This window comes from Doryrhamphus excisus, linkage group LG10, assembly GCF_037039965.1.
Source record: "Doryrhamphus excisus strain RoL-2023G ecotype Guam linkage group LG10, RoL_Dexc_Guam_v1.1, whole genome shotgun sequence".
NCBI lineage: Eukaryota > Metazoa > Chordata > Actinopteri > Syngnathiformes > Syngnathidae > Doryrhamphus > Doryrhamphus excisus.
Window position 1 is genome coordinate 19,044,601 of NC_136366.1, and position 25,358 is coordinate 19,069,958.

General features: G+C 41.7%; 2 protein-coding genes and 1 long non-coding RNA gene across 4 annotated transcripts in view; 1 reads left to right on the top strand and 2 right to left on the bottom strand.

Moving 5' to 3' along the window:
• The window catches only part of LOC144901138 (uncharacterized), a 3,909-nt gene extending 2,098 nt beyond the window's left edge, over positions 1 to 1,811 (top strand). The window contains exons 2-3 of the long non-coding RNA XR_013629305.1: positions 1,435 to 1,535; positions 1,639 to 1,811. This is a non-coding gene — a long non-coding RNA (uncharacterized LOC144901138). The remainder of the gene's footprint in view (positions 1 to 1,434; positions 1,536 to 1,638) is intronic.
• Positions 1 to 7,333, bottom strand: part of pcsk5a (proprotein convertase subtilisin/kexin type 5a) — a 26,274-nt gene extending 18,941 nt beyond the window's left edge. The window contains exons 1-11 of the mRNA XM_078794248.1: positions 7,034 to 7,333; positions 5,789 to 5,893; positions 4,564 to 4,610; positions 4,205 to 4,364; positions 3,817 to 3,893; positions 3,485 to 3,570; positions 3,217 to 3,398; positions 2,586 to 2,783; positions 1,648 to 1,748; positions 1,444 to 1,547; positions 105 to 225 (exon numbers count right to left, since the gene is read on the bottom strand). Coding sequence (XP_078650374.1) covers positions 105 to 225; positions 1,444 to 1,547; positions 1,648 to 1,748; positions 2,586 to 2,783; positions 3,217 to 3,398; positions 3,485 to 3,570; positions 3,817 to 3,893; positions 4,205 to 4,364; positions 4,564 to 4,610; positions 5,789 to 5,893; positions 7,034 to 7,231 — 1,379 coding nt within the window. The 5' untranslated portion in view covers positions 7,232 to 7,333. The remainder of the gene's footprint in view (positions 1 to 104; positions 226 to 1,443; positions 1,548 to 1,647; positions 1,749 to 2,585; positions 2,784 to 3,216; positions 3,399 to 3,484; positions 3,571 to 3,816; positions 3,894 to 4,204; positions 4,365 to 4,563; positions 4,611 to 5,788; positions 5,894 to 7,033) is intronic.
• An 11,768-nt stretch (positions 7,334 to 19,101) lies between these two features.
• The window catches only part of LOC131113394 (uncharacterized), a 40,467-nt gene continuing 34,210 nt past the window's right edge, over positions 19,102 to 25,358 (bottom strand). For both annotated transcript variants that reach the window (XM_058064247.2, XM_058064244.2), the window contains exon 4: positions 19,102 to 20,048. In XM_058064247.2, coding sequence (XP_057920230.2) covers positions 19,850 to 20,048 — 199 coding nt within the window. In that variant the 3' untranslated portion in view covers positions 19,102 to 19,849. The remainder of the gene's footprint in view (positions 20,049 to 25,358) is intronic.

Consider the following 25,358-nt stretch of genomic DNA (forward strand, 5'->3'; position numbering starts at 1 on the left):
CTTCCTGTCTTATATTAGGTCTCATGAAGTGATGCAGGTGTATCTAATCTTGTCATGATGGATCAGGGAGTGGAGATTCAAGTGATAGACGCGTGGCGTCATACCTGTTTAATTGAGCGGGGGCCTCGGCGACGCACACATGCTGTGAGGGGACCAGTCTCCATCGCTTAGCCTGCAGTACCATACTCTCAGCATCCAGCAGGCCGAAGCCATACAGGTGGCTCACTGAGACACACACATACACTCATTAGATGGTGCATAAAAGGTGCTCTAGTTTCACATAACCTCGTACACTCCCGGGAGTTTGTAGGCGTTTATCAGTGTTATACACACAGTGTCTCATTAGTGCTTATGCTTCCTGTTTTATGTTTTACTTGTTTCCCTAAAAAACAAGTTGAGAGAACATTTACCAAACCATTCCAACTGGGTATCATAGCCCCAATAATAAGATCCTATTAAAAGATGCTGGTGAATTGTTGTCATAACAAGCAAAGAGATACGCTCCCCTTCCAAAAGCTGCAAACTTGAGAACACCTTCCCAAACTTTTGGAGGGGAGTGTAGTATACACTACCGCTCAGAATTTGGGATCACTTGGACATTTTTTTGGCCAGTCTGAGATATGGCTTTTTCTTGGCAGTCCTGCCATGAAGTCCAGCATCCTGAAGTCGCCGCTTCACTGTTGATCCTGACCCTGGTGTTTGACGGCTACTATTTAGTACAGCTGCCAGGTGACGACCTGTGAGGCGTCTTTGTCTTAAACTACACACTCTCAGATATTTGTCTTCTTGCACAGTTGTGCATCGTTTGTCTGTCCTTCTTAGACCCAGTTTGGTTTTAGAGGTTTTAGTTTTAGTTTAGATTTTTAGATGGGTATTCTAATAATCTATTAACCTTGTAAAATGATGAACTTGGATTAGCAGCCATACCAGGAGATTGATGCAGAGGACTGACAGTTGTTGATAGTAGGCCTCTATGCAAAAATATACATCCTTCTTTGAAAATCATCTGATTCATTTTCATTGTTTGTGAAATGGATAAAAATGTTTTTGAAATGCATGAAAACTTGTTTTTCTTTGGAAAACAAAATTTGCACGTGATCTCAAACTTTTGAGCGGTAGCGTACGTATGCACGCCACTTCATTAAATTAGTCAGAAACAACAGCATCAGGGGTCATTCAATTAGAACTGTGGTTAATTACTGGTAGGGGGGGCTCGGTGATAGCAAACAAGGTCAACATGCCTTGGCAATGACGTGAAAGAATAAGTATTAAAATATTCATAAATATGATGCTGAACTAACAATAATAAACATACAATGAAATGTGTTGCTCTAAATTGAGCAGTAAAAAAGCTGAAATTGTGATGGAAGTTTTGTATTGGATTTGTTTAAATCACCAATATGGCTGTGTAACCACTTTTAATGTCTATTTCAGGTATCCTACCTTTGTGTCCGGCACCATTGGTGCGCCAATCGTCCGCCACAAGCTGACGAGCATCTGACGTCAGAACAATGATGTGCTGCACGTCTCTCCAGGTCAGCCGAGGGCTGGGAAAAGGTCACACAGAGAGAAGAACATCACCTCATCATACCAGCTCATTTCAGTCTTCCATGGTGCATATTTATTTTTGCTTCACAGTGAACGTACTTTGCCTCCAGCGCGAGTGCAATGACCCCGGCAGCCATGGAGACCGAGGGGGCCGACCCGGATTTAGCTGTGCTGCAGCTCTGCTGTGGAGCCAACACTGGCTGTGAAGCAGATGAGGTCCCTTCAGCTGCTTATCATCTAATAACATCTTTTTAATGTGAATGGGAAAAGGCTGGAGAGGTGCAAAATGAATGAACAAACCTCATTTCTATCTATGTCTAAGTTATAAAATATTCCCGAACAAGAAAACAAGTACTTGAACATTTAGTGGAAATCCGCGCTATATTAGGTACCATTTCCCTTCATAAGTGGCGTCATTAGGCCTATTTTCTTCAGCCCCCCTAAAATGTTCTTACTTCCCCTAAATAATTTGATATTTTTTATTGATTACATTTTTTAAAATTTTTTTTACAAAAAAGATCGGACAAATTTCATATAATAGGGCAAAAGCAGTAAGCCAATAAACATGCTAATACTAGCCTACTACTACTAGTAGTAGTAGTAATAATCAGAAGAATAATAATGATGATAGTAATAATAATAGGCTCATGAATAATATAATAATGATTATTATATCATTGATCACTGTCCACTGGACAGAATGGTTGCAGAGCTCGAGCAGCGGTTTTGCAGTGTAGATTGTGTGTACTTGTGTACATTTAATGGTGGCCTAAAACAATTGAGTATCTCTACTAAATCTGTCCAAAAGTGGGAAAGTTATATCCCGGTTCTTGTTCCTTATATGTTTTGGGGATTTTTTTTGAATGTTTACTACATTCATTCATATGCTGTGCATTAGCTCCAGGGGGCTAAGCCCCCCGTCCTCAGAACCTAGTGACGCCCCTGATAAGAACCCACAGCTAAAGGTCATTTTTTCCCTCCTTGCACCTTGCCTGTGCACTAAAGGTATTGTAGTTGTGTTTACACCCTGTACTCACAATCTCCTCTGCAGTGGAGGCTGTAGCCAGAGTGGACGAGCACCTCTCCTGATAGTCTGCCCCATTCCTGTGCTGGATGCTGCCGCTGATGGAGATGGTGTAGATGCTGTTGCTGTAGCCGTCACACGAACAGTGATCACCTTTTTGACCGCCGTTTCCCGTCGGCCAGACATAAACAGAGCCCCTCCCGTGTCGGCCCTATTTTTAATTAAAGCAGCAGACAGAGGCCATTCATCAACTGTGATCCTGCTCGTTAAGAATGGGGTGGAAAAGTCCTTGAGTCCTCACAGATGTAACAACGATTTTTTAAATTTCAGACCTCAAATAGTGGCCTCTCTCCAAATAGACATTTTCACGCCGACACTGGATGACGCATGTGGATGCACACACAGTTGCTTAAATATCCTGCTTTTATGGAAAATGCAAAGGCAGGTAAATGCTGAATCTTCTGTTATGCCAATTTTGCCAGATTGTTGTCTAAAAGAGGTTAGTGTCTCGTCCAAAAGTTGTAACTTTGGTCAAGTGCTTGCACTGGTATGTTTCAATCGCATATTTCATAACTGTGGGAGCAGGAATTATTATAAAGTCAGTCCCCTTGGCCACTATTTGAGGAAATGTAGCATATCCTCACTGTTTCAATGCCATTCTGCAAAGCGAGGCGAGTCAGGGGCCCGGGTCCATCCACAGTGGCGCCATCATCTTCCGGGCCCCAGCTAGCTAAGTAAACATCAACATGTTGCGGTTTGAAGCTCAGCGCCTGCGCCTCCATGATGTCCGTCACTTCCTCTTCCAGTCCATCCAGCATTCGGACACCTGCGTGTAGCGGGGGTGGGAATGGTCATCAAAAGCCATGCTTGTCTAAAAGGCTGACCTCTAGGGGTCTTTCCGTGTGGACTCACCGCCGATCCGTGCTTGGAAAGCCACACCCATTGTGCATGAGGAGCGGTTTGCGGCGGCCACTATCCCTGCACACCAAGTCCCATGGCTGCAGAGAAGAAGGAGGAGAACATCAGAACATGAGCATGGATGCATATTGTATGAAGGAGGTCTATTTCCGTTACATCAAACCAGTGAGAAGCCAGAACTCAAAACGGGGGGATAATTTGCATATTCATATATGGATGTAATTACAGGAGAATGAAGAGGAAAATTGTGAATTAATTAAAGTAAGGATCGTCACAGGGGGTTGGAGAGCATATAGCACAAGGAGAGCAGAGTGAAAAGTTCTCACTAGTCGGCAGTGGTCTCGTAATAACTCGTAGAAGGATGTCGGTGTTGTCCGTTCACATCAAAGCTGGCGAGAGGATCCTGAGTGAGATTGGATTATGAGTAGCAGCACATAATAGGACGCCAGCAGCTATCCGTCTCTATTTCATCAAACCAATCACAAAGAGCATTATTCACCAGTCCGCTCCATGTTTAAGTGGATCGGACGTCTAATGTCCATTCCAATAGTCCTCTCCAAGTATTTTGGCCCAAAAGCTACAAGATGTCTGCCATATCTGTCTCTGTTATGCGCTCTTACACTAAGAGCTGCGCTAAATTGATAATGATTAATGTCCCCCTTACCGCCGAGAGTATCCCATCCCATCCCGGGGGGGGGGGGGGGGGGTACTTACGTAATTTGGTTTCAGGTCTGGATGCTCTCCATCGATGCCATCATCTAGGATGGACACCACAACACCCCTCCCAGTGTAGCCCCTTCTCCAGGCCTCAGAAATTGTCATTGGGGACCGACAGACTTTGGATTTGTTGCTGCAGAGCTGTGAGGGGGAAGAAATAATTCTGGGAATTACACGAATAACTACAATGTTTTCTCGTTTAAACAGTATACGTATATACACACCATATATTGCTGTGGGTTACTTCACTCACATGGTATGACTGATTTCTCCACATTTGGTTTTGGAGGTGTTGGATTCGGGTGCGATGATGAGCATCTGGATTTTGTGAGGTAGTTTTATCAAAGTAGTAAAAGGTTCTTTTGGTTCTTTTCTGGATAGCTTGCTGTTGCAGCCATCCCACCTTGAAAACAAATGACACTTTGATGCATTTGGTGCTTTACTAATTCAATATACACTACCTCTCAAAAGTTTGGGAGTAGATTTTTGCATCATTTTGCATCATCATTTTATAAGGCTAATAGATTATTAGAAAACCCATCCAAAAATCGTAACTAAAACTAAAATTTCTTACCATGCTGTTAACTACTCCCTTCAGAGAGCAGCACAAACTGGGTCTAACAAGGACAGAAAAACGATGCACAACTGTGCAAGAGGACAAATATTTCAAAGTGACCCCAAAGTTTTGAGCGGTAGTGTAGCTCGGGTAAGTTTTACTCTTGAGTGGACTACTTTATGCTTTTGTTTCATGGAATGAGTCAACCAGAGTTGTTTTTTGTTTTGTTCTTTCTTATCTATGTTTTATATGTTTAAATCGACTTCCTTTGCTATGACGTCATCTGCTAGCTAATTCGATTCAAGCACGTTTGTTACTTTTAGTTGTTCTGAAAAGTTATACTAAATACAGTACTTGTACTTTTGGTTGGTATAGAAATGCTAATGGTACTGTTTTAGTTCATTTTTAACATGCATATAAGATTACATTGAAATACCGTATCTCATGTTTACAGATACAGTTCAACATGTCCGGAAAGTCGTAGGTACTTACAGAAGTACTTACATCTTCTTCTTATCAAACAATTACTCTCTGCGTTTACCAGCATACCAACTCAGATGACCAATATAAGAAAAGCTCTAATGAGGTGATTACCTGTACTGTGCTGTAGGTGGGTCAGCGTGAGTGAATCAAGCGCTCCTTTTCTGTGACCTTTCCCTGAGCTCACTTGGAAACTTCTCAGTTTCAGACGAGGGACGAAAACATAAAGCTTCAACATATCAAACCGTGTCTGAAACCAGCCAGCATTGCTACGACGTCCAGGGCTTGTTCCTATCGCCAGAGATGACCCGAGGACTAAAGCGATGAAGTGATTTCATCATGGAAATCATGCCTATGGATGACTGACCCTTTGCCTTCGTTGAAGATACCGTTTTTTATTAGCCAGTAAGTACCTTAGCCACAATTTTCATTACATGTTTGTACTGTACAGATACACATGACAATAGATAGATATGCACGGCCTCTGTTTACAAGCACTTTGAGACCAGTTTATAAATCTGCAGTTTAAAGTCCAGATGCTATACCTCAGTCTCCGTGGCAACGCTAGCTGTCACCACATGGTTGGGCGCCGTGGACCAGCCCGCCGTCTCACGGTGGCGAAAGACGTAATAACTCTTCAGGTCTCCAATCTGGCGGCACAAATATAGCATCAGTTAAATGAATTTCATCTCCCGGTGAGTCACGGCGCTCCCCTCAATGCACTAAACAGCTGCTAAATTATCAACGGCAGTAACCGTACACTTGGGCTCGTTTTTCAGGCTGCCAAAACCTGAGCTGCCATTCTGCCGCCTCGATACGTCACCGCCTTGGTAGATTTTATTTCAAGCCTCAGAGCCGGGGGTGGTCATTTCATGAGATTTTATTAACCAGATGATAATAACGACGGTGGTGACAAGAATACATTTGGAGGTCTAATTAAAAAAAAAAAGTAATCCCACATGTTGTGAGATTTTAATATTGATTTAAGAGGTCAGCTCTTATCAGCCGTGGCGCTCACAAAGGCTGTTCTCCCAAGAGCTTTTACATGCTAATTTTACACGACATAACCCCCCTCTGCTTTAGCTCTTAAAATATTGATCGTTTCCATTCCGTCTTCACTGATTAACAGTGCCTTTTCTTTGTAGACTTATGTGATTAAAATAGTGGAGGGTCTGCTTCTTTGGGGTTAACTGCTCGAATAATTAATATTATATGGCCGGGGGGGAGCAAATTAAAAGGGTGCGAGAGGTGAACGAAGGCGTAAATTAAAGTTGACGCAAGTGTTGCTGTCAATGTAATTAAACTAATATTTTAACTGAATCCTACAGCGCTTTACAGTGACACTTTATTACCGCCCATGTTTTTTTTCTTCTTCATTGCTTGGTTTACTGCAGCTGAAGGCAGCAGCTTTGACTGTCACATTTGATCAATGTTTTAATACTTGATATCTTGAACGGATAATAAATATCACCCTGTCCGGCAGATGTTTCACGGCAAATTGCGTAGAATACATTTTCATTTACGCGCCCCCGTAGGCTGGCAAAACACAATTTATGGTTCCTCTCTGGTTGCTTCTTTTATAATGGATGCTTTTTTATATGTTGTTTGCCAATGTTGCATAGTTTGTTTGCTTCTGACTGAAGCTGTTTTCACTGGCCACTTCATTAGGTACGCATGCAAAATCTAATGAGGTTCAAAACAAGCTGACGATTCACATATGATTCGTAATACCTTTATTACTGTGTTTCTAGTAGTACCAACTGTTGTGTTGTATATTTTGTCATACTTACCTGTCCCATATTCGTAAATCCATACTTCTCTGCAATCCTGCTCACAGATTCCGACCCTGCGTTTATTCTTACAGCCCAGTCATTTGTGTAGATGGTGGCTTGGCAAAAGTGCAACAGTGTCCCGATCCATAGTCTCAAATAAACGTCCATAACTGCTGAGGTAGCAAGGCGGCCTCCAAGTGTGACTTTCAGACGCATTCGCTTCTCGCGTCTTCGCCTTTAGAAGTTTTTATCATAGCTACAGTTGTAATGAAGGTAGACTCAAAATGCATGGGTGCTTCTCTGCTGGAAACCGGACGGGACTAGTTTGGTCCTTCACGGGGGCCAAGCAGGTATCAGGTGCCTGGGCCAACATGGAAGATGGGTATCAACACACACACACCGACACCCTTTCGGTGCATCATCATGACTCTTTACTAGACAGGTGGTCCCATAAATTAATGAAAAACAGAATTTTAGTTTTGATCTGTCATTGCGGTTCGAACATCACTCCCACACACTGTCACTTTTTTTCAAAATTGATTATTTTGTGATTGACTATGATGGAAGCCTGTTTCCGCCACTGAAAAAAAATTATTCCAATGGTAAATCGAAATTATGAGATAAGAAAGTTGAAATTACGAGATAAAAAAATGAAAAAATTATCCCAATGGTAAGTTGAAATAATGACATAAAAAGTAAAAATAATGAGATAAAAAGTCAAAATTCTGAGCTAGCAAGTCGAAATTATTAGATAAAAAGTCAAAATTATGAGATGAAAGTCTTCATTACTAAATAGAAAGACGACATTTACGAGATAGAAAGTCGAAATTACGAGATAAAAAGTCCAAATTTTGAAATAAGAAAGTGGAAATTATGAGACACTAACTGCGCATGTGCCGTCTTATCTTGTCATTTCGACTTTTTATCTTGTTATTTCGACTTTTTATCTCATTATTATGACTTTCTATCTCATAATTTCAACTTTCTTATCTCAAAATTTTGATCTTTTACTTTTTATCTCGTTATTTTGACTTTTGACTTTTTATCTCATTATTTTTACTTTTTTATTTTGTCATTTCAACTTTCTTATCTCATAATTTCAACTTTTTATCTCGTTATTTTGACTTATCATTGGAATAATTTTTTTTTTCAGTGGCGGAAACGGACTTCCGTAATTATTAGTCAAAAAATATTGAAATATAAGTTATAATATTAAAGTGTTCTGGCCACTAGGTGTCAGTAATGGCACAAAACATTGATGAGAAATCACATTACCGTTACACTGCATGTTGTCCGCCATGACATGAAACCCTTTCTTAAGTTTAGAATAAATGAAGTCGAGGCTAACGAGTTAGCTCGCTAGCATGCTATGCAGTGGTGGTCGCCTGCAGTGATCCCGCAGCTTGCGCATTAGCAATGTCATGTAAACAAAAGCATAATTGGAGTGTAAAGGCTTCTACAGGGGTGTTCTAATCATCAAAAAAACTATTTAGAAAGCCATTAACTGGTTTTTCTATGCTTTAACTACGAAAATATTCCATCTGAGGTTGGGTCACGAGGGTAGCAACCTCAGCTCCTCTCGTTAGCTAGCTTGGTGTTAGCTCATATTCCTCCGCGCCTTCCTCACCTTTGTTTACATTTTCGACTCTCACTTTAAGTCGAATACCACTCTGACGATTGTGATGATGTATTATATACGTATGATGTATTTTGACACCAGAAAATAAAGCGTGCTTTGAATGTATGGACGGGATTAACAAAGTATTTAGAGATAATAAAGGATAGACTTAGTATTCAGTCCAAATTTAGGACAGGGGAAAAAAAGAGTCATTTTTGTATTTAGAAAGAAGAGAGCTTCTCATCTGTCGTCAACATTCAAATCTTTTTTTTTTAAACGTACAGCTCATCATATGACTAACCCCTCTTAAAGCACAAGGATGGGCTTTAATCGTCAACCACCGCTCACGTCATTTTCCGACTGCAAGTGTGCACACTTAAAGCCTCTTTTGATCATGATTTGGGTCACTTTAGGTTGCTGCGGTTCACAGTTTCTCTGTCCATTGAGGCTATGGTGGTGGTACCTTGGCTAAAGGGTGGGGTCCGTTGATTGATGGACAAGGAATGGTCATTTTGACATTTTTTATATTGGTCTTCGGCCTGCATGTAAACAGACATTTTACTGACTCGTAACGAATTGAAATATTAACGAACACAGAATGATATCTCATTTTACTGATGAACAAGGTCAGCCGTGGCTGCTTTTTCAGGTTGTTTTTTAACACCGGAGCGAGAAAACGTGTTTTACGGCCACCGTATGGGATGACATCCTCTTCAAAGCCTTCCTTATGAAACGTGGATCTGAGTGGGGAATAAAGCGCCTAAAGGAAAAAAAAAAGGATTCATTTTTAATGAGGATAAACACGCAGCACAATCAGAGAAGGGATCCTTAAAGGAACACCTTAGCCATGACCTGCGGGTTCTTGTTGTTTTTTTTGCAACATGAATGCAGGTGATTACAAGCAGCGCCCAACCAGACCTTGAGCTGTAAATGACAATGAGCAGGTTTGTGATGCAACTTCCATGCGCTCTCGCTCTCTGATCCGCTGTGGAAAGGCCGGAAAATAAACGAGCTGAACGACACAAAGGGAGAAGCAGCTCTTGTGCAAAGCAGAACTTTGAAGTTCATTCTAACACGTCTTCAGAGAGACGTTGGCACGTTTTGATGTTCAGAGGAGAACTCGCTTTCAAACGGTGACACTTTCCCCTGGAAATAATATTCGGGGGCGTTCCTGTCAACACGAGCGTCTATTGTTTAAAATATCATGCTAGTTATCTATATTGTCATGGGGTAATATATTTCCATCCGTCCATTTTCTATGACTATGGGCGAGAGGCATCGGCTGGTCGCCAGCCAATCGCTGGCCACATATAGACGACCAAACGACCAATAAACAAAGATATCAGCCCCTTGGTAAAACTAACCTACCTCACTACAGTCAATTCCCAGCTCATGTTGCACCAATTTCCTAGGCAAGAGCTGTCCTATCTAGTCATTAACATTTTATAGGGCAGGAGTGGGTAAAAAAATATTGACCAGGGCCATCAAACACCAAACGACATACTTGCAGTGGTAATGCATCATAGAGAGCAACTACTACGACAATGTGACTGATAACCTGATGAAGTGCTAAACACAGCTTGTAACAGCAAGGCATGCTGGGTAGTCCGGCACTAATAATGATAAGAACTATAAAAATTGGATACCAAGAATATCTTGCTCAATTGCCTGACAACCTCCTCAACATATTTAGCAAAAATGCGACAAACACAGCGACATGTTGGGAGAGAGCGACCACATGCTACCCAGCATGCCTTGCGGCCGGAATACCTGGGTGTAATTTTGGCGTGAGTGTTTTTGTTGTGCGTCACGTGTGTGTCGTTTTGTTTCGCTTTTCGCATCGGCCACAATAGCATGCAATAGCCAGGCTGCTAGCAACAGCTTTGATGTTGAAGGTTAAAAAAAGTCATTTGGAAACGCTCGGTTAGCCGGATTAAGACACTTGATGGGCCTAATTTGGCCCACTGGCCGCAGTTTCCCCACCAGTGTGATCTAAAGGTAGTACTAGGTGTGAGTGCAGGTCCAAAAATACACTGACAAACAAACAAAACTCCAATTATGAACATTCAAAAAGTTCTATCGAATCTTCCCAAACCACCTCCGACATCCGGTCTGTATTTAGTCTGGGCCCCCGTCCCAAATCATCCCACTGTTCCCTCAGATCTTTGCCTCTCCAAAAGTAAACCATGGAGCCCACAATGAGTTCATACTCTCTACCAGATGGACATTTATTTTCCCAGCAAAGCCTTCCAGGGAAGTTGATGTCACAGATAATGTCTAGAAAAGTCCGTCTCTGGTTGTGTGCCCTTCATCAGTTCGACTTGACATTGACTTTCATTGTCAGAAGACAATTCATCCCATACTTTATTAAAGCAATCATCCGTCCTCCATCACAGTGGACTTTTGGCAGCCTACTTTTTATTTCAGTATTGAACATCCTTACATTTTTATTTTTTATTATTTGGATCCACCCTGATTCACATTCCACCCGCAATTTTCTTTTATTTGGTCACTAATGAGGCTCCGATTGACGTGAAAAGATGAGACGATTCTTTCAAGTGTGACTTAGGGTCTTGTTTATTAGCACCACTACTGATTCAGTTTGAGTTGCATTATTTATGAAAGTATTCCCTCAAAACTTATCTTTTTCTGCTTTAAACGTTGTTATGCATCCTTCTTTCTCTGTCTGTGCACCGACCTCTTCAGCCACTGTGGAACTTCTAAAATTTATTTAATATCCAATATGAAATGGATGCCTGTGAATATTCTCATTCATTCAGGTCATTTTATTTGAACGCTATTAATCAACGGCGATTGGACTGTTATTCCGAGCTCACTAGTCTGGCTAGGACTAGCTGTCCCTGTTGCCATCGAGTCAATGCTCTACATACAAAAATATTCATTTATTCATTTTCTACTGCTTTTCCTCACGAGGGCCGCGGGGGTGCTGGAGCCTATCCCAGCTGCCTTCGGGCGGGAGGCGGGGTACACCTTGGACTGGTGGCCAGCCAATCACAGGGCACATATAGACAAACAACCATTCACACTCACATTCATACCTATGGACAATTTGGAGTCGCCAATTAACCTAGCATGTTTTTGGAATGTGGGAGGAAACCGGAGTACCCGGAGAAAACCCACGCATGCACGGGGAGAACATGCAAACTCCACACAGAAATGGCCGAGGGTGGGATTGAACTCAGGTCTCCACGCTGTTGAGGTCTGCGCACCAACCACTCTTCCGCCGTGCAGCCCACAAAAATATTACATTTTATAGTAAATAAGAAAGCACATCAAGCAGGAAGAAAGAGTATCGTATTTTCTGGACTATAAGTCGCTCCGGAGTATAAGTCGCACAAGGCCCAAAATGCATAATTAGGTAGAAAAAAAACATACATAAGTCGCACTGGAGTATAAGTCGCATTTTCGGCGGGTAATTTATTTTCCAAACTACTTGACCAAAACAGACATGATGTCCTCTTGGAAGGCAAGTTCTAACAATTAAAGAATAGAGAACCGGCTGAATAGGTGTAAGATATGCTAACACAATGGTTATTCAGCTACGCAAAAAATAAACATGAACAGAAAAGGTGTCCAGTGTTTATGTACCATAAACAGTTTTAAGTACATAACTATTTTGTTTTCTTCATGGCAGTAAGAGTAGCATCTGCTTTACGTCGGTCCCTAACAAGTTGGAGTCTGCAGAATATGATTTTCTTTTGGGAGGCAATTGTGTTCTATTGTTCTGAGTTGTCTTTGAAAGCTAACGTCTACTGTTTAAATATTGAATTGTTAAGGAGTCGGAGATGCAAAAGTGCAAAAGTCTAGAGTGCCTTCTTGTGAAAATAATAATTGTGAAATTATATATACACCACCGCTCAAAAGTTTGGGATCACTTGCAAATGTCTTTGTTTTCCAAAAAAAAACAAATTTTCATGCATTTCACAATTTTTTTGTTCCATTTCACATCAACATTTTCATTCATTTCACACACAATGAAAATTAATCAGATGATTTTCAAAGAAGGATGTAGATTTTTGCATAGAGGCCTACTATCAACAACTGTCAGTCCTCTGCATCAATCTCCTGGTATGGCTGCTAATCCAAGTTCATCATTTTATAAGGCTAATAGATTATTAGAAAAGCCATCTAAAAATCTAAACTAAAACTAAAATCTCTTACCATGCTGTTAACTACTCCCTTCAGAGAGCAGCACAAACTGGGTCTAACAAGGACAGAAAAACGATGCACAACTGTGCAAGAAGACAAATATCTGAAAGTGTGTAGTTTAAGACGCCTCACAGGTCGTCACCTGGCAGCTGTACTAAATAGTAGCCGTCAAACACCAGGGTCAGTATCAACAGTGAAGCGGCGACTTCAGGATGCTGGACTTCATGGCAGGACTGCCAAGAAAAAGCCATATCTCAGACTGGCCAAAAAAAATTCCAAGTGATCCCAAACTTTGAGCGGCAGTGTATATATTAATTTATAAGTCGCTCTGGAGTATAAGTCGCAGGAACAGCCAACCTATGAAAAAAAGTGCGAGTTATAGTCCGGAAAATACGGTATTGTTGTTCTAATCGTATGTTGCCTAAGTCAGCAGTTGGTAGCCATCATGTGGCTACATGTGTTAGCCTCAGCATGCAGGCCAGTTGTTTTGCACGCTTAATGCTAATTTTTCATCTTCCCCCTGCCAGCGTTCCACTAAAGTGTGCCGATCCAATGTTGACCCTAAACACATCTTTTTACGAAGCCTGTCCTTGCAAGCTTACTCCTCTCCCCCGGGTCCCCGAGCCAATTTTACCTGACGCGTTTCCTTCTGTTGCCGCTGGTGTTCATAAATCAGCCGCATTGCTGACAAAATAGTTACCTTCGTCGCCCTCTTCCCAACGCACACAATCGCTCCACGGGCACACGTTGCCTTTACGGATTGTAAAGCAGTCTTCTTTGCCTTCCTTTTGTTCGTCACTCCAGGCTGGGCTCAGATCCTCTCTGCTCGCTGTAAACCCACTCCACTCTGTCAGAAGGATTACAGGCTGCGTTGCAGCAGATTAATGACTGACAAGTCCACGATCGGCTGCGCGGCACCACAAGGAGGGAACTGTGGGGTAGCGCATTGTGTCGCCCCGAGAACAACATGCTATGGGTGCGATTGTGCGACAGGGTTTGCGTGCAAATGCGAGGCTTAAGTCGAAGCGGTTGTACGTGCGCGGCAAAAAGCTTTTCAACTTTTCAAGAGCTGAGGGCTGCACACAACGAGGTGTGCAGTTAAGTCGGCAAACGTGAGGCCTTGGTCGAACAAACCCATGTTGGTGTTGCGATGCACTTGTGAACATGCAGGCGCGTCACGCATTCTCAAGTGTTTGGTAGGAAATCGGGATGAATCTTCAGCAATATAATGCTCTCCAGACGAAGCGCAGACGAAGGATACTTGGTCACCGTAGGCACTACAAATCAATTAATTTTGCCTTTAAACATCACTTATCGTGATTAATTGGTACCAGACCTAACAGTGACATTCCGTGAGGTAGGATTCCTCATTTAGGAATGGAATATTTTTGTAGTAGGAGCATAGAATTATATGATTATGAATATTATTAGAGCCCTCTAGTAATAGATTGTCAATAGATTGTCCTTGAACCTAAGTAAAACTAAAATCATGCTGTTTGCTAACAGCAGAAAGGACACACACCAGCAAATACAAATAGACGTTTTAGACATTGAAAGGGTGAAGGAAAATAAATTTCTGGGGGTCACAATAGATGAAACCTCATATTACAAATATACAACATAAGGTGGCCAGAAATATTTCAATATTGAAAAAAGCAAAACTTGTTCTCAATCAGAAATCACTCCACACTCTTTATTGCTCTCTGGTTCTACCATATCTTACTTATTGTGTGGAAATATGGGCTAATAACTATAAAAGCAAAAAAGGTCAGTAAGGATAATTCATAATGCCGCCTACAGAGAACATACTAACTCCATATTTCTAAAATCACAAATACTTCAACTTGCTGATATAGTTCATCTTCAAACAGCTAAAATAATGCATAAGGCTAAAAATAAGCAATTAGCTAAAAATGTCATCCAATACTTCTCTACAAGAGAGGAGAAATATGATCTCAGGGAAGAAGTACATTTGAAAGACTTCTATGCTAGGACTATGTTAGCATTTCAGTATGTGGAATCAAACTATTGAATGGATTGAGTAAGGAAATCAAACAATGCACAACGATGAGCCAATTCAAGAAACAATACAAGAGGTTGATGTTTGCTAAATCCAAGGATGAAGAGTCTTGAACCAGTCATGATGTGCTATATATATCACTATATTGACACTTACTATGGTACCCATTATGGCATTGGATGATCATATCACCGAGTACTTTGCTACGAGGTACATTATTAAAAAAAATAAAAATTAAAAAAACCAAACTTAAACTATTATAGAAAGCAGGAAGTGAACAAATGTAACAGTTACTGATTGTAAAAGTACCAGATGTAGGGGTAGGATTTAATAAGCTTTGCTTCTTACTACTCCTTTTGGACATGTGGAACTGTGAACTGATTATGTGATGCATTCACTTGTTTTTTTTTTTTTTTTGTCCCGTCCAGCCATTGGGGCAGATAGTATTGTTGATCTAAATGCCCTTACATGCTAGACAGATTTGCTCTGTGTCAGGAAAGGTGTTGGCTACAACTTCCCTGTACCATGAAATTTTATTTGCCGTTATTTGATGTTTTTGTTATGCCATTTGGAGCGACTGGACCGGAGCAAGAAGAAGAACAGAAAAGAAGAGGAGAGAAGAGAAAGGTGGGGTCGGGGGGGGGGGGGGGGGGGCAGTAGAGGGAGAGACAAAAACAGCAGCAACAAGAATTCCCATAACAACAACAGTGACAAACAGAACAGTTAAATGTCAATGATGGCTAAGGGTCACACTGGAGATGATATCAGTGAAATGAAACAGTCCAACTTACCAGTAGTAATAGTAACGATGAAGACATGACCCATGATAGTAAACACAATTGCAACCATACGGTTACAGTAATTAAAATCTCACTGCTTGACATCATTATTACTGTAATAATAGCATACAAATACTATATAAACATCAGGGATAAGATAGTAGATTGTATAGAGAAGCCCCCATGTGCTGTGAGTGCCCATATGGAGGTGTGTTGTGTATGTGAATGCGAGTGTGTGAATGTGTAATTGTCACTGAGAATGACAAAAGGAGAAAGACTGCCTTCTACCACCCAGCAAACCCCGCCCCGCGCAGCCAGGTCAAGCCCCCACCGCCAGAGATCCTCCGGCCCCGTGGGTGTGGGCAAAGCCAGGGCCGACTCCCCAAGACCCGCCCCCGAAGCAACTCCCCGAAGAGACCAGCAAGAGGCCATGGAGGAGCAATCCCAACCGGCAACAGGGCGCCAGCAGGCCGGAGGAGAGCCGCACCCCCGAGACCAGCGGGAGACCATACCCCACTAGGGCAGAAGGGCATCGAAGGCCACACACCCGTGGGCACAGGGGCGCCCCCGCCAGCCGGAAGGGAGCCCGTCCACGGCCGGAGGCACCGCCTCCCGCCCCCCACACACCCCCAGGAAGCAGAACCAGGCCCGCCCCAGGCAACCCCAGGCCTGACCACCGACATAGGACCGCCCCGGCCAGGACAGAAGAGGCCCGGGCACACTGCCCCACGGAGGACCGGGCGGTAGAGATGTAACGCCCTACGCCAGACCCCCGCAGAGCCCCCCCCCCGTATATCTATATGGCCATATACCCACATACACACCCACACACACACACACATATATATATATATATATATATATACGTATATATATATAATTATAATAAAACTAATCATTATTTATCTAAGTATTTAAAACAATAAATACATAAAATAAACAAACACATGCACACCCCATCCACTCAATACACACACATGCAAGCACATGCTGTGGACGTCCCCGGGTGGGGCGTCCGGGGTGCATTCACTTGTAATCTGATGCATGTTCAAATGAAATTAAACCATTACCATTACCATTAGATATAATATAACACTCCTAAGGTCATCTTTACACTAGTATTAGCCAATATAGTAGGCAAAAAATCAGATAGGTACACTAAGTGCCCAAAAGGCAATCGCTAGTAGTAAAACAGTAAAGCAGCCATTTCAAATAAATCCAAAATATGAATGTTTAATACTAATTGAACTGCATTTAATTGTACAATTGTCGTTTGAGCAGAGTAGAAAGTAGTGAAGAAAGTCAGGAACGACAAGCAAAACTAGTAAGAACTTCAGAAAAGTTTGGATGGAAAAGAAATAAATAAATTGAGGCCAGGAGCTCACACCACCTCAGAGCCTCGGTAGAAGCAGCTTATGTGTGTCATGAATCACTAAGTACTAATATTTGGGGCTTCTCACAGCCATCAAACAGCTGAGGCTTAATTTCCTGAGAGTTACCCTGCAGTGTCCGCGGGAAAGTGGGCTGTGCGGACTGCCATTAAAGGGGCGAGATGGAGCATTTATAGATTTCTCTCATTTATCTGTTTGGATCCAATGCCTGGTGATGATGCTTCATGAGGCATCTCTGCCTTGTCATGCAGGATGGACCATTATCTCCTTTCAGGAGCCATGTTGAGGTAGTGATACACTACCGCACATATGTCAGAGTCAAGGCCCGCGGGCCACATCAGGCCCGCGAGAGGGTTTTACCTGGCCCGTGTGATGATATTAATCTATTATTAGATTATAAACTGTACTACATTTCCCACAATGCAATAGGGACGCGGGAGCATAGCGGGAGGCGGCTTAATTTATTCAGCAGTCATTCAGCATCAGTCATTAGCATAACAGCAAAAGTTAATTTACAGATACCCATCAACAATGGCAAAACGGAAGGTGGACGGTGAAAACAGGGGCTTTCAAACAAGGTGGGAGTTGGAGTACATGTTCATGGAGGTAGCTGGAAAACCTGTGTGTCTTCTATGTGGAGAAAGTGTGGCGGTGATGAAAGAATATAATATGAGACGGCATCATGAAACAAAACACACAGACAAAAACAAGATTCTGGACATGGAACAAAGGCTACAGAAGGTCGAGGAATTAAAACGAGGCCTCAAATCTCGACAGAGTCTGTTCAGAAAAGCCCAGTCGAAAAAAAACTCATAACATAAATTTTATGTTATGAGTTTTTTATATAAAGGACATTTGTATTTTGTGCCTGCTGAAATTAAAAATGACTGACAGTCATAAGAAAATATTGCTTTATTTATCCAATCATATTGTAATATATTTGTTATGTTTTCAGTAGGTTAAATCTTGGTTTTAATGAAGATTGGACAGTCCGGCCCTCGGCTTGTGGCCAAATGTTTTATTTGGCCCTCCGTCTATTTGACTTTGACACCCCTGCACTACCGTATTGACCCAAATATATACACATCAGGGCTGGGCAATGATAATAATAATATCATATCCTGATATATTTAGGTTGAATATTGATATACGGTACCGTATATATATATAAATATTTTTTGGGAGTATAGTTTGAACAATAGTCAAAGCCAAATATGTGTGCAAGGTTTTATCAAAAATGTGAACAATCATATAGGAAATAGCCTCTGAACCATCGTACTGCAGTCACGGTAATCGCTCTGTTGGCGGGTTAGCGATGTTAGCGCTTCCATCTCAAGTTGCCCATGATGACAGACTGTAAACATGGTTGATACCATCTTTATCATCTTTATATAGCAGGGGTGGGCAAACTTTTTGACTTGTGGGCCGTGTTGAGTTTACAAAACGGGTGGGGCAGAATATATATTACACACACAATATTTTACATTTTACAGTCCACCTTGAATTATTTGTCCAATTTTATCTGTAAAAGTGTCATACTATTAGCTATATGTTGTAAATATGTAAATATTTGTAAATAAATACATTTAAAATAAATTATTACATTTCTGTATGTCCCTTTTTCCAGGGCACTTTAAACATCAGACCACATCAAACTACAAAATTTAATTGTACAGTTTTGTGTTTTTTTTTTATAATTTTTTTACTGAATAAGACATCCGACCTGCAAGTCATGTTGCCAGCATGTATGTTAAAGTTGAAATACTTAAACTTAGACTAAGTGGCGGGCTGGATTCAAACGCTTGGTGGACCGCATGTGGACCCCCGGCTCTAGTTTGCCCACCCCTGTTATACAGCAACCTTTACACCGTCTTTTTCGCTGTTCACTCTCGCTATAGTACAGCCTCTCCTCCTCTGTATCCCTGCAAGGATCTCTGATCGCTCGGCGTAGCAAAGGGGTGCTCAAAGCTAATAGCTGCACAAATACCGTTTTTGATACTGCGCTTAAAAGAAATATCAATATTTTAAAAAATATTGATAGATCGCCCAGCCCTACTCTTTTTTTGTATGATTCAGTTTTCAACAAATATGATGAGCACAATGCAGAAAGACACAACACACCAAGCAGCTGTGGTAAAATACTTTATATTTATAGAGCAGTAATCCATATCTGAAATATAACATGGCAGAATATCTCTGATATGCACAGAAGTCTCTCAGCTTGTATATACTGTATATACTCTTTTTCTGTAAATGTCCTTTACCGATATACTGTATGAGTGCAGGGGAGGGGCGGGGGTGTTTGTTCTTTTTGAAATGCGAAGTAGTGGTTTGTCCCACAGTTCCAATATTAAAAGAATTAATTTTAAATACAGTTCTTTGATCTTGAAATGTCTCTGAATATAAAAGCTGGTGTTCTGACCCTCATTAGTCCATTAGTGAAGATGACTCTGAGTCTTCCTCTTATGAATTCTCTCTGTTTCGTGTTCAATCCTTGACATAGGTAAATGTTATTTCGATATATATCATCAGTGTATATTCTCTTTACATCTCATCATTGCTTTCTAACTGAGTCATATTGCACTTTTACCTTCCTGCAGCCATAACAAAGCTGAAGAGGCTTTTGGAGAGTTCCAACAACACGTCAAACATTTGTCATCTCAATAAAAAAACATAAATTCTCAACCTTTGTCTCCTCCCTCTCCTCCCACAGTTTTGTATATTTGCATTTTTTCATCCTCCAGGTCATAGCACACTTGCCTCCATATGAAATCCACCTCCTTTTTGCATTTTTTATTTTGTGTATTGCAGTCGCAAAATGTTTTTTTTTTTGCCCCCTCCTCCTTCCTACACAAATCAGAGGAACCAGAAGCATTTTTTCCTGTTCTTTTTGGTGGTAGCAGGGGGACGGACAGCTTGGGGGGACTCCTGTTGGTTGGGTGTGGTGCATGGGGGGGTGGTTTCTGCGACAATCTGGGGCGAGCCTTCGGGAGGATCGCCGACTTTCCACGTGCGGACCACTTGTCCTTCCTGAAGACGAAAGTCGTGCTCTACGCTAGATTTAAGAGAAAAAAATCAATGAATTAGTCAGCTGGGATGCATGGAACTTTACATTAATACACATGGTCAGGCAAAATGATCTGACACATTTGTAGGTTAAATAAAAGGCAAATAAAGTAAAAACACAAAAAAGTTTGTTTGTTTTGATCAACATTTCCACAATAAAAGCGCAATGCTTACGAGTCCAATTCACGGGAGCAACCGAAAAAGAAACGAAAAACAATGGCATTATAAAGAAACAAAGTAAAACGGCATTACATGTACTTTTCGAAAATAAAAACACCTTTTTGTTTCTTTACTTTATTTGCCTTTTATTTAACCACATTTAAATGTGTCAGATCATTTTGCTTGACCCTGTAGAATTCAGTGATCAAGACTGATTTCTTCCCATGACAGGAAATCATACGAACAGATACTCGTAGCTGTGCGGCTGAGCAAAAGTTCGTTGGTAAACCTCCCAGACGCATTAACAGTCACGCCGGACATCGAGTTGACAGCTGGGGGCTTCAGCTCAATGGCTAGCACTCGCAACTTTCATTCTGCCCACCCTTGTTCAATCTGTAATTCAGGGTATTTTCAGGGTATTTCAGGGTCTAATATTATCCAAAATTATATGCGGCCACCGTTTGGACACAGTTTGGACACCACCGTTCTACAACATAAAAGGGCCTTCCCCAATAGTTGGGAGCATAAAATTGCCTGAAATAATTTTCCAGGAAATTAGATTTAATAATAATAATAAAATAATCCTAAACCTAATTGATTGATGGGCTGCACGGCGGTCGAGTGGTTAGCGTGCAGACCTCAGTTCAATCCCACCCTCGGCCGTCTCTGTGTGGAGTTTGCATGTTCTCCCCGTGCATGTGTGGGATGCTAGATTAATTGGCGACTCCAAATTATCCATAGGTATGAATGTGAGTGTGAATGGTTGTTTGACCGAGAACCTGCACATGGCCCAACAGTCACGTGGTAACAAAAAACAAGTCAGCAGATAGCGGCAACCACTCTGAAACTATTGAGACCAAGGCTGAAACGTGTGACAACCAGTCTGGAAGCGGATACAACCAGTCTGGCAACGGCGATTACGAGTTTGGAACAGCAAGCCAACAGTTTGGGAACCCTTCCGCATTGGGAGAGGACGAGTTTGTGACTAACGGCAGCCTGTTTGGATCGGAAGATGACCAGTTTGTCCGGCCCTCAGGAGAATACTTATTTAAGGAGATACTAACACCCATGAGTCAGGATCCAGCAAGTGACTTGAGTGGGAGGATTCAGTCAGGACTCTGGACAGAAACTCCACAAAGTTTGATCGGACCTTCGCATCCATACAGAATCATACTAGTAGGTACCCCCCCCCCCCCCCCCCCCCCCCGCCCCGCTTTGGACGCTGGAAGGTTTCTTTCCTAAGAAGCCTCAACTTCAGTATGGAATATCTTAGTTTTTTTTTAATCACAAGTCCAGGGTGTACCCGACCACTCGCCCGAAGACAGCTGGGATAGGCTCCAGCACCCCTGCGACCCTCGTGAGGATAAGCAGTAGAAAATGAATGAATGAATAATTGATGGATTGATTAAAAGGCAAGAATCATCATCATATCCACACCCGAACATGCATTGAATCACAGCAGGTCCTCTGGAGACTCCACTTTCAGTCAGCAATTGACTGTATATAGCAAAGTAGGTATGATTTGAGTCATCTTAATAGACACATCTACAGTATGTGAGCGTACGCGGACGATGCATCATAGCACCACATAATGTTCTCCAGAGAGCTGCAGTCATGTCCAATATTTGGGGGTTCTTGCCTCCTCTGCACAGGGGAAGGAAATAGAGGCAGGGAAGACTTCCAGTAATGAGGCTGTTGACGATAATTTAAGAGCTAAAGTGCTGAGTGTCTCAGAAATGTTGCAGCACCAGGAGAAAAATCCCAGTGGCCACACTGGATGATGGTCAGTCACATGACAAGGGCACCCATGAAAAGGCTAGCCCATAAATCAGCATTACAGCTATGGAAAGACAATATTTGCTTTCTGACATTGAGGTGCTGGTTTGCTGTCGAGCTGCTTGGTGGGAACAACTGGCTTTTCTTTTTGCTATTTCTTCCTTCCACTTTGCTGCTATTCTTGCTTATTATGCAGTGGCCTAGTTAGCGGGTGTTTCTCATCACAGCAGCAGATGCTGGAAATAAGAGGACTCCCGTGGATGAGAATGTGAGTGGAGGGGGGGGGGGGGGGGGGGGGTGTTGCGGCGACAACAGCGCTCGTGACTGCTCACGTTTATTCCCATATGGCTCCAAAACAACTCCCACTACCTCTCTGCACTCCACTCAGGAGGCCCACTGGTGCTCTATTGGACCGGGAAAAATAAAAACAAAGTAGTGCTACTGAAGTAGCGTCATTCGGAAACACATGGGAATTCTTGGTGGCTTCAGCTTTACAGGTGCCATAATTGCTAGTGTAGGCAGCGAGCATAGTAATAATAGAAAATAAGGCATCTTAGTGTAATGTTACTGCCACCGTTTATCGTTAAGGAAATTATTATATTATATTATATTATATTATATTATATTATATTATATTATATTATATTATATTATATTATATTATATTATATTATATTATATTATATTATATTATATTATATTATATTATATTATATTATATTATATTATATTACATTACATTACATTACATTACATTATATTATATTATATTATATTATATTATATTATATTATATTATATTATATTATATTATATTATATTATATTATATTATTTATTATTTATTAAGCAGAGAACATATACCCAATACAGTGGGCTTTCACACAGGAGCTGCTGTCCGCCACTGCTCTACACTGCTTCGTGTGGAGGAAGATGTAGTAATAATATTCATTCATTCATTCATTTTCTGCCGCTTATCCTCACGAGGGTCACGGGGGGTGCTGGAGCCTATCCCAGCTGTCTTTGGGCAAGAGGCGGGGTACACCCTGGACTGGTGGCCAGCCAATCACAGGGCACATATAGACAAACAACCATTCACACTCACATTCATACCTATGGACAATTTGGAGTGGCCAATTAACCTAGCATGTTTTTGTTTTACCCGGAGAAAACCCACGCATGCACGGGGAGAACATGCAAACTCCACACAGAGATGGCGGAGGGTGGTAGTAATAATAATAATATTAATAATAATAATAGATCCTGCTTTTTAAAGGCACACGCAACAAGTCGCTACAGTCATTTTGGTCATGGATACATATAGTTTGCTTAAATATGCATATATATTTCTTCACTAATAACAGTTACACAAGATATGACTTGACAATAGTTTGAGGGATATTGGATATTGATTAAAAAAACCAAAACAATATGGAGCATCTGTAGTTAAACGCAGAAGTCAAAGACAAGCACGGCGGCGGTGTTTTGTGTCAACCACTAATAGAAACAATGTTATGTTTCATTCCCCACAGTACTGTGCATTGAACGCTGAAGCACTATTATGTTTTTCTTTTGCAGAAAATCATCAATCTTGCATTGAGCCACTGATCGTGTCCACAGAGGAGTGGAGGAAGTTAAAGCAGAAGACGAAGAAAGCTTTTCTAACAAAGCTGAATCGGATGTCTCCAAAAACAACAAGGAGAGCAGGAGGAGGAGGAGGCGACTGAACGAGACAAGACAATAAGGCTGCAAACATGAATAAATAATTCCCCTGGGATACATCATCCGGCAATCTGAGGTAGGAGTGGAATTTAGGATTGAATTCAATTTCAATCCAAGGATGCTAAAAGCCCAATTCACCAGCCAGTCAGATCATATTACACCAAAGCACACTGCAGCTTCAGACAGCGATACATTATTACTGAAACTTCTCAAGGTCGGCATATTTAACTCCACGATATTGAAGGTCTTGGCAGCGTTTTCAGTTATTTTAAAACCCGCAACCTTGTGCTGTTGCTTTAATCTTGTTATCTTACAGTTTTGGTGCTGGTCTGACATGATTCCATCTAAGTGAGGTAATGTATGTACATGTTTATATCGGACATGACCTTCTTAGCAACCTCTGGCCCCGTCTGTCATGTTTTCTTCTTTAAAAAAAAAGCACATTAATATTCCTGCTTGGATTTCTGTGCATGTGCATGAATAAATAAGACAAAATGTTGTTTACTGACAGTAGACAAACAACGCAGAAGGTTAAAGATCATCCTCTGCGTCAAATAGCCTCCCATGGAGTGACTTATGGAAAGGCTGATTGCTGACCAAACCAAAGCTTTCCCACAACGAAATAAGTGGAGCCGGGAATTAGCACGTTCCAGCTGACCCGCTATTGTGGTCCCATCATTGTTTACTCCGTGGAGGAAATTGAAACAAGATTGCAAGAGAGGACGGGTGGGGGTGAGCTTATAGATGCTGTACAAAGTGCATAAATGAGACAAGTTGAAATACCCTGCAAAAGCAGCCAAAAGTGAGGTTGGCACTCTCGAGGCGGGCATGATCCATCCGCTCTGTGGGGGGGGAAAAAATGTGTTTGCTGCGAATTCGCACTCATTGCCCGTTTACTTTGGGAGGCGTCCCAGCTGACTGAGGGACCGCATCTGTCACTCGCTTCTTGGAATGACCTGTTTAGCCAAATGTGTCTCAGAGGAACGAGCGCCGGTGAGGATCCCTGGCGTGGTTGGGCAAAACCAGGATATTAAAAGATGATTGACCAGAATGGGCTTCTAATATCCAATAATATCCAAGAACATATGTTTAACATTTTTCTTTGAATTATTTGTCAAATTTTATCTGTAAAAGTGTTCTACTATCAGCTCTATGTTCTCATGTCCGTTTGAACATCAGACCACATCAAACTATGTAATTTAATTTGACAGTTTTGTTGTTGTTGTTTTTTTACATCTGACTTGCAAGTAATGTTGCCAGTTTGTATGTTAAAAATTGACCGGAGGGCCGGATCGAAACAGCTGGTGGGCCGCACCACTGGCCTAAATCTTGGCAGGGCACTTATCTTGTGTAGTATTCCCCTTAGCCACTGGGGGCAGCAACATCATTCATTCATTTTCTACCGCTTTTTCCTCACAAGCGTCGCGGGGGTGCTGGAGCCTATCCCAGCTGCAGCAACATCATCCAGATCCATTTGTACCTGAACCTGTGTTCAATGCTGCCTTGCTCGATGCAAGAGAATAGATGGAACTGTCCTGAGAGCCATTATTAGCAGGACAATATTGGGTTTGGGTACGCCTTCCTTTCATCATAATAACATTACATTTTGAACGGCAATTATGCAGGCTCTGCAGTCTACACCA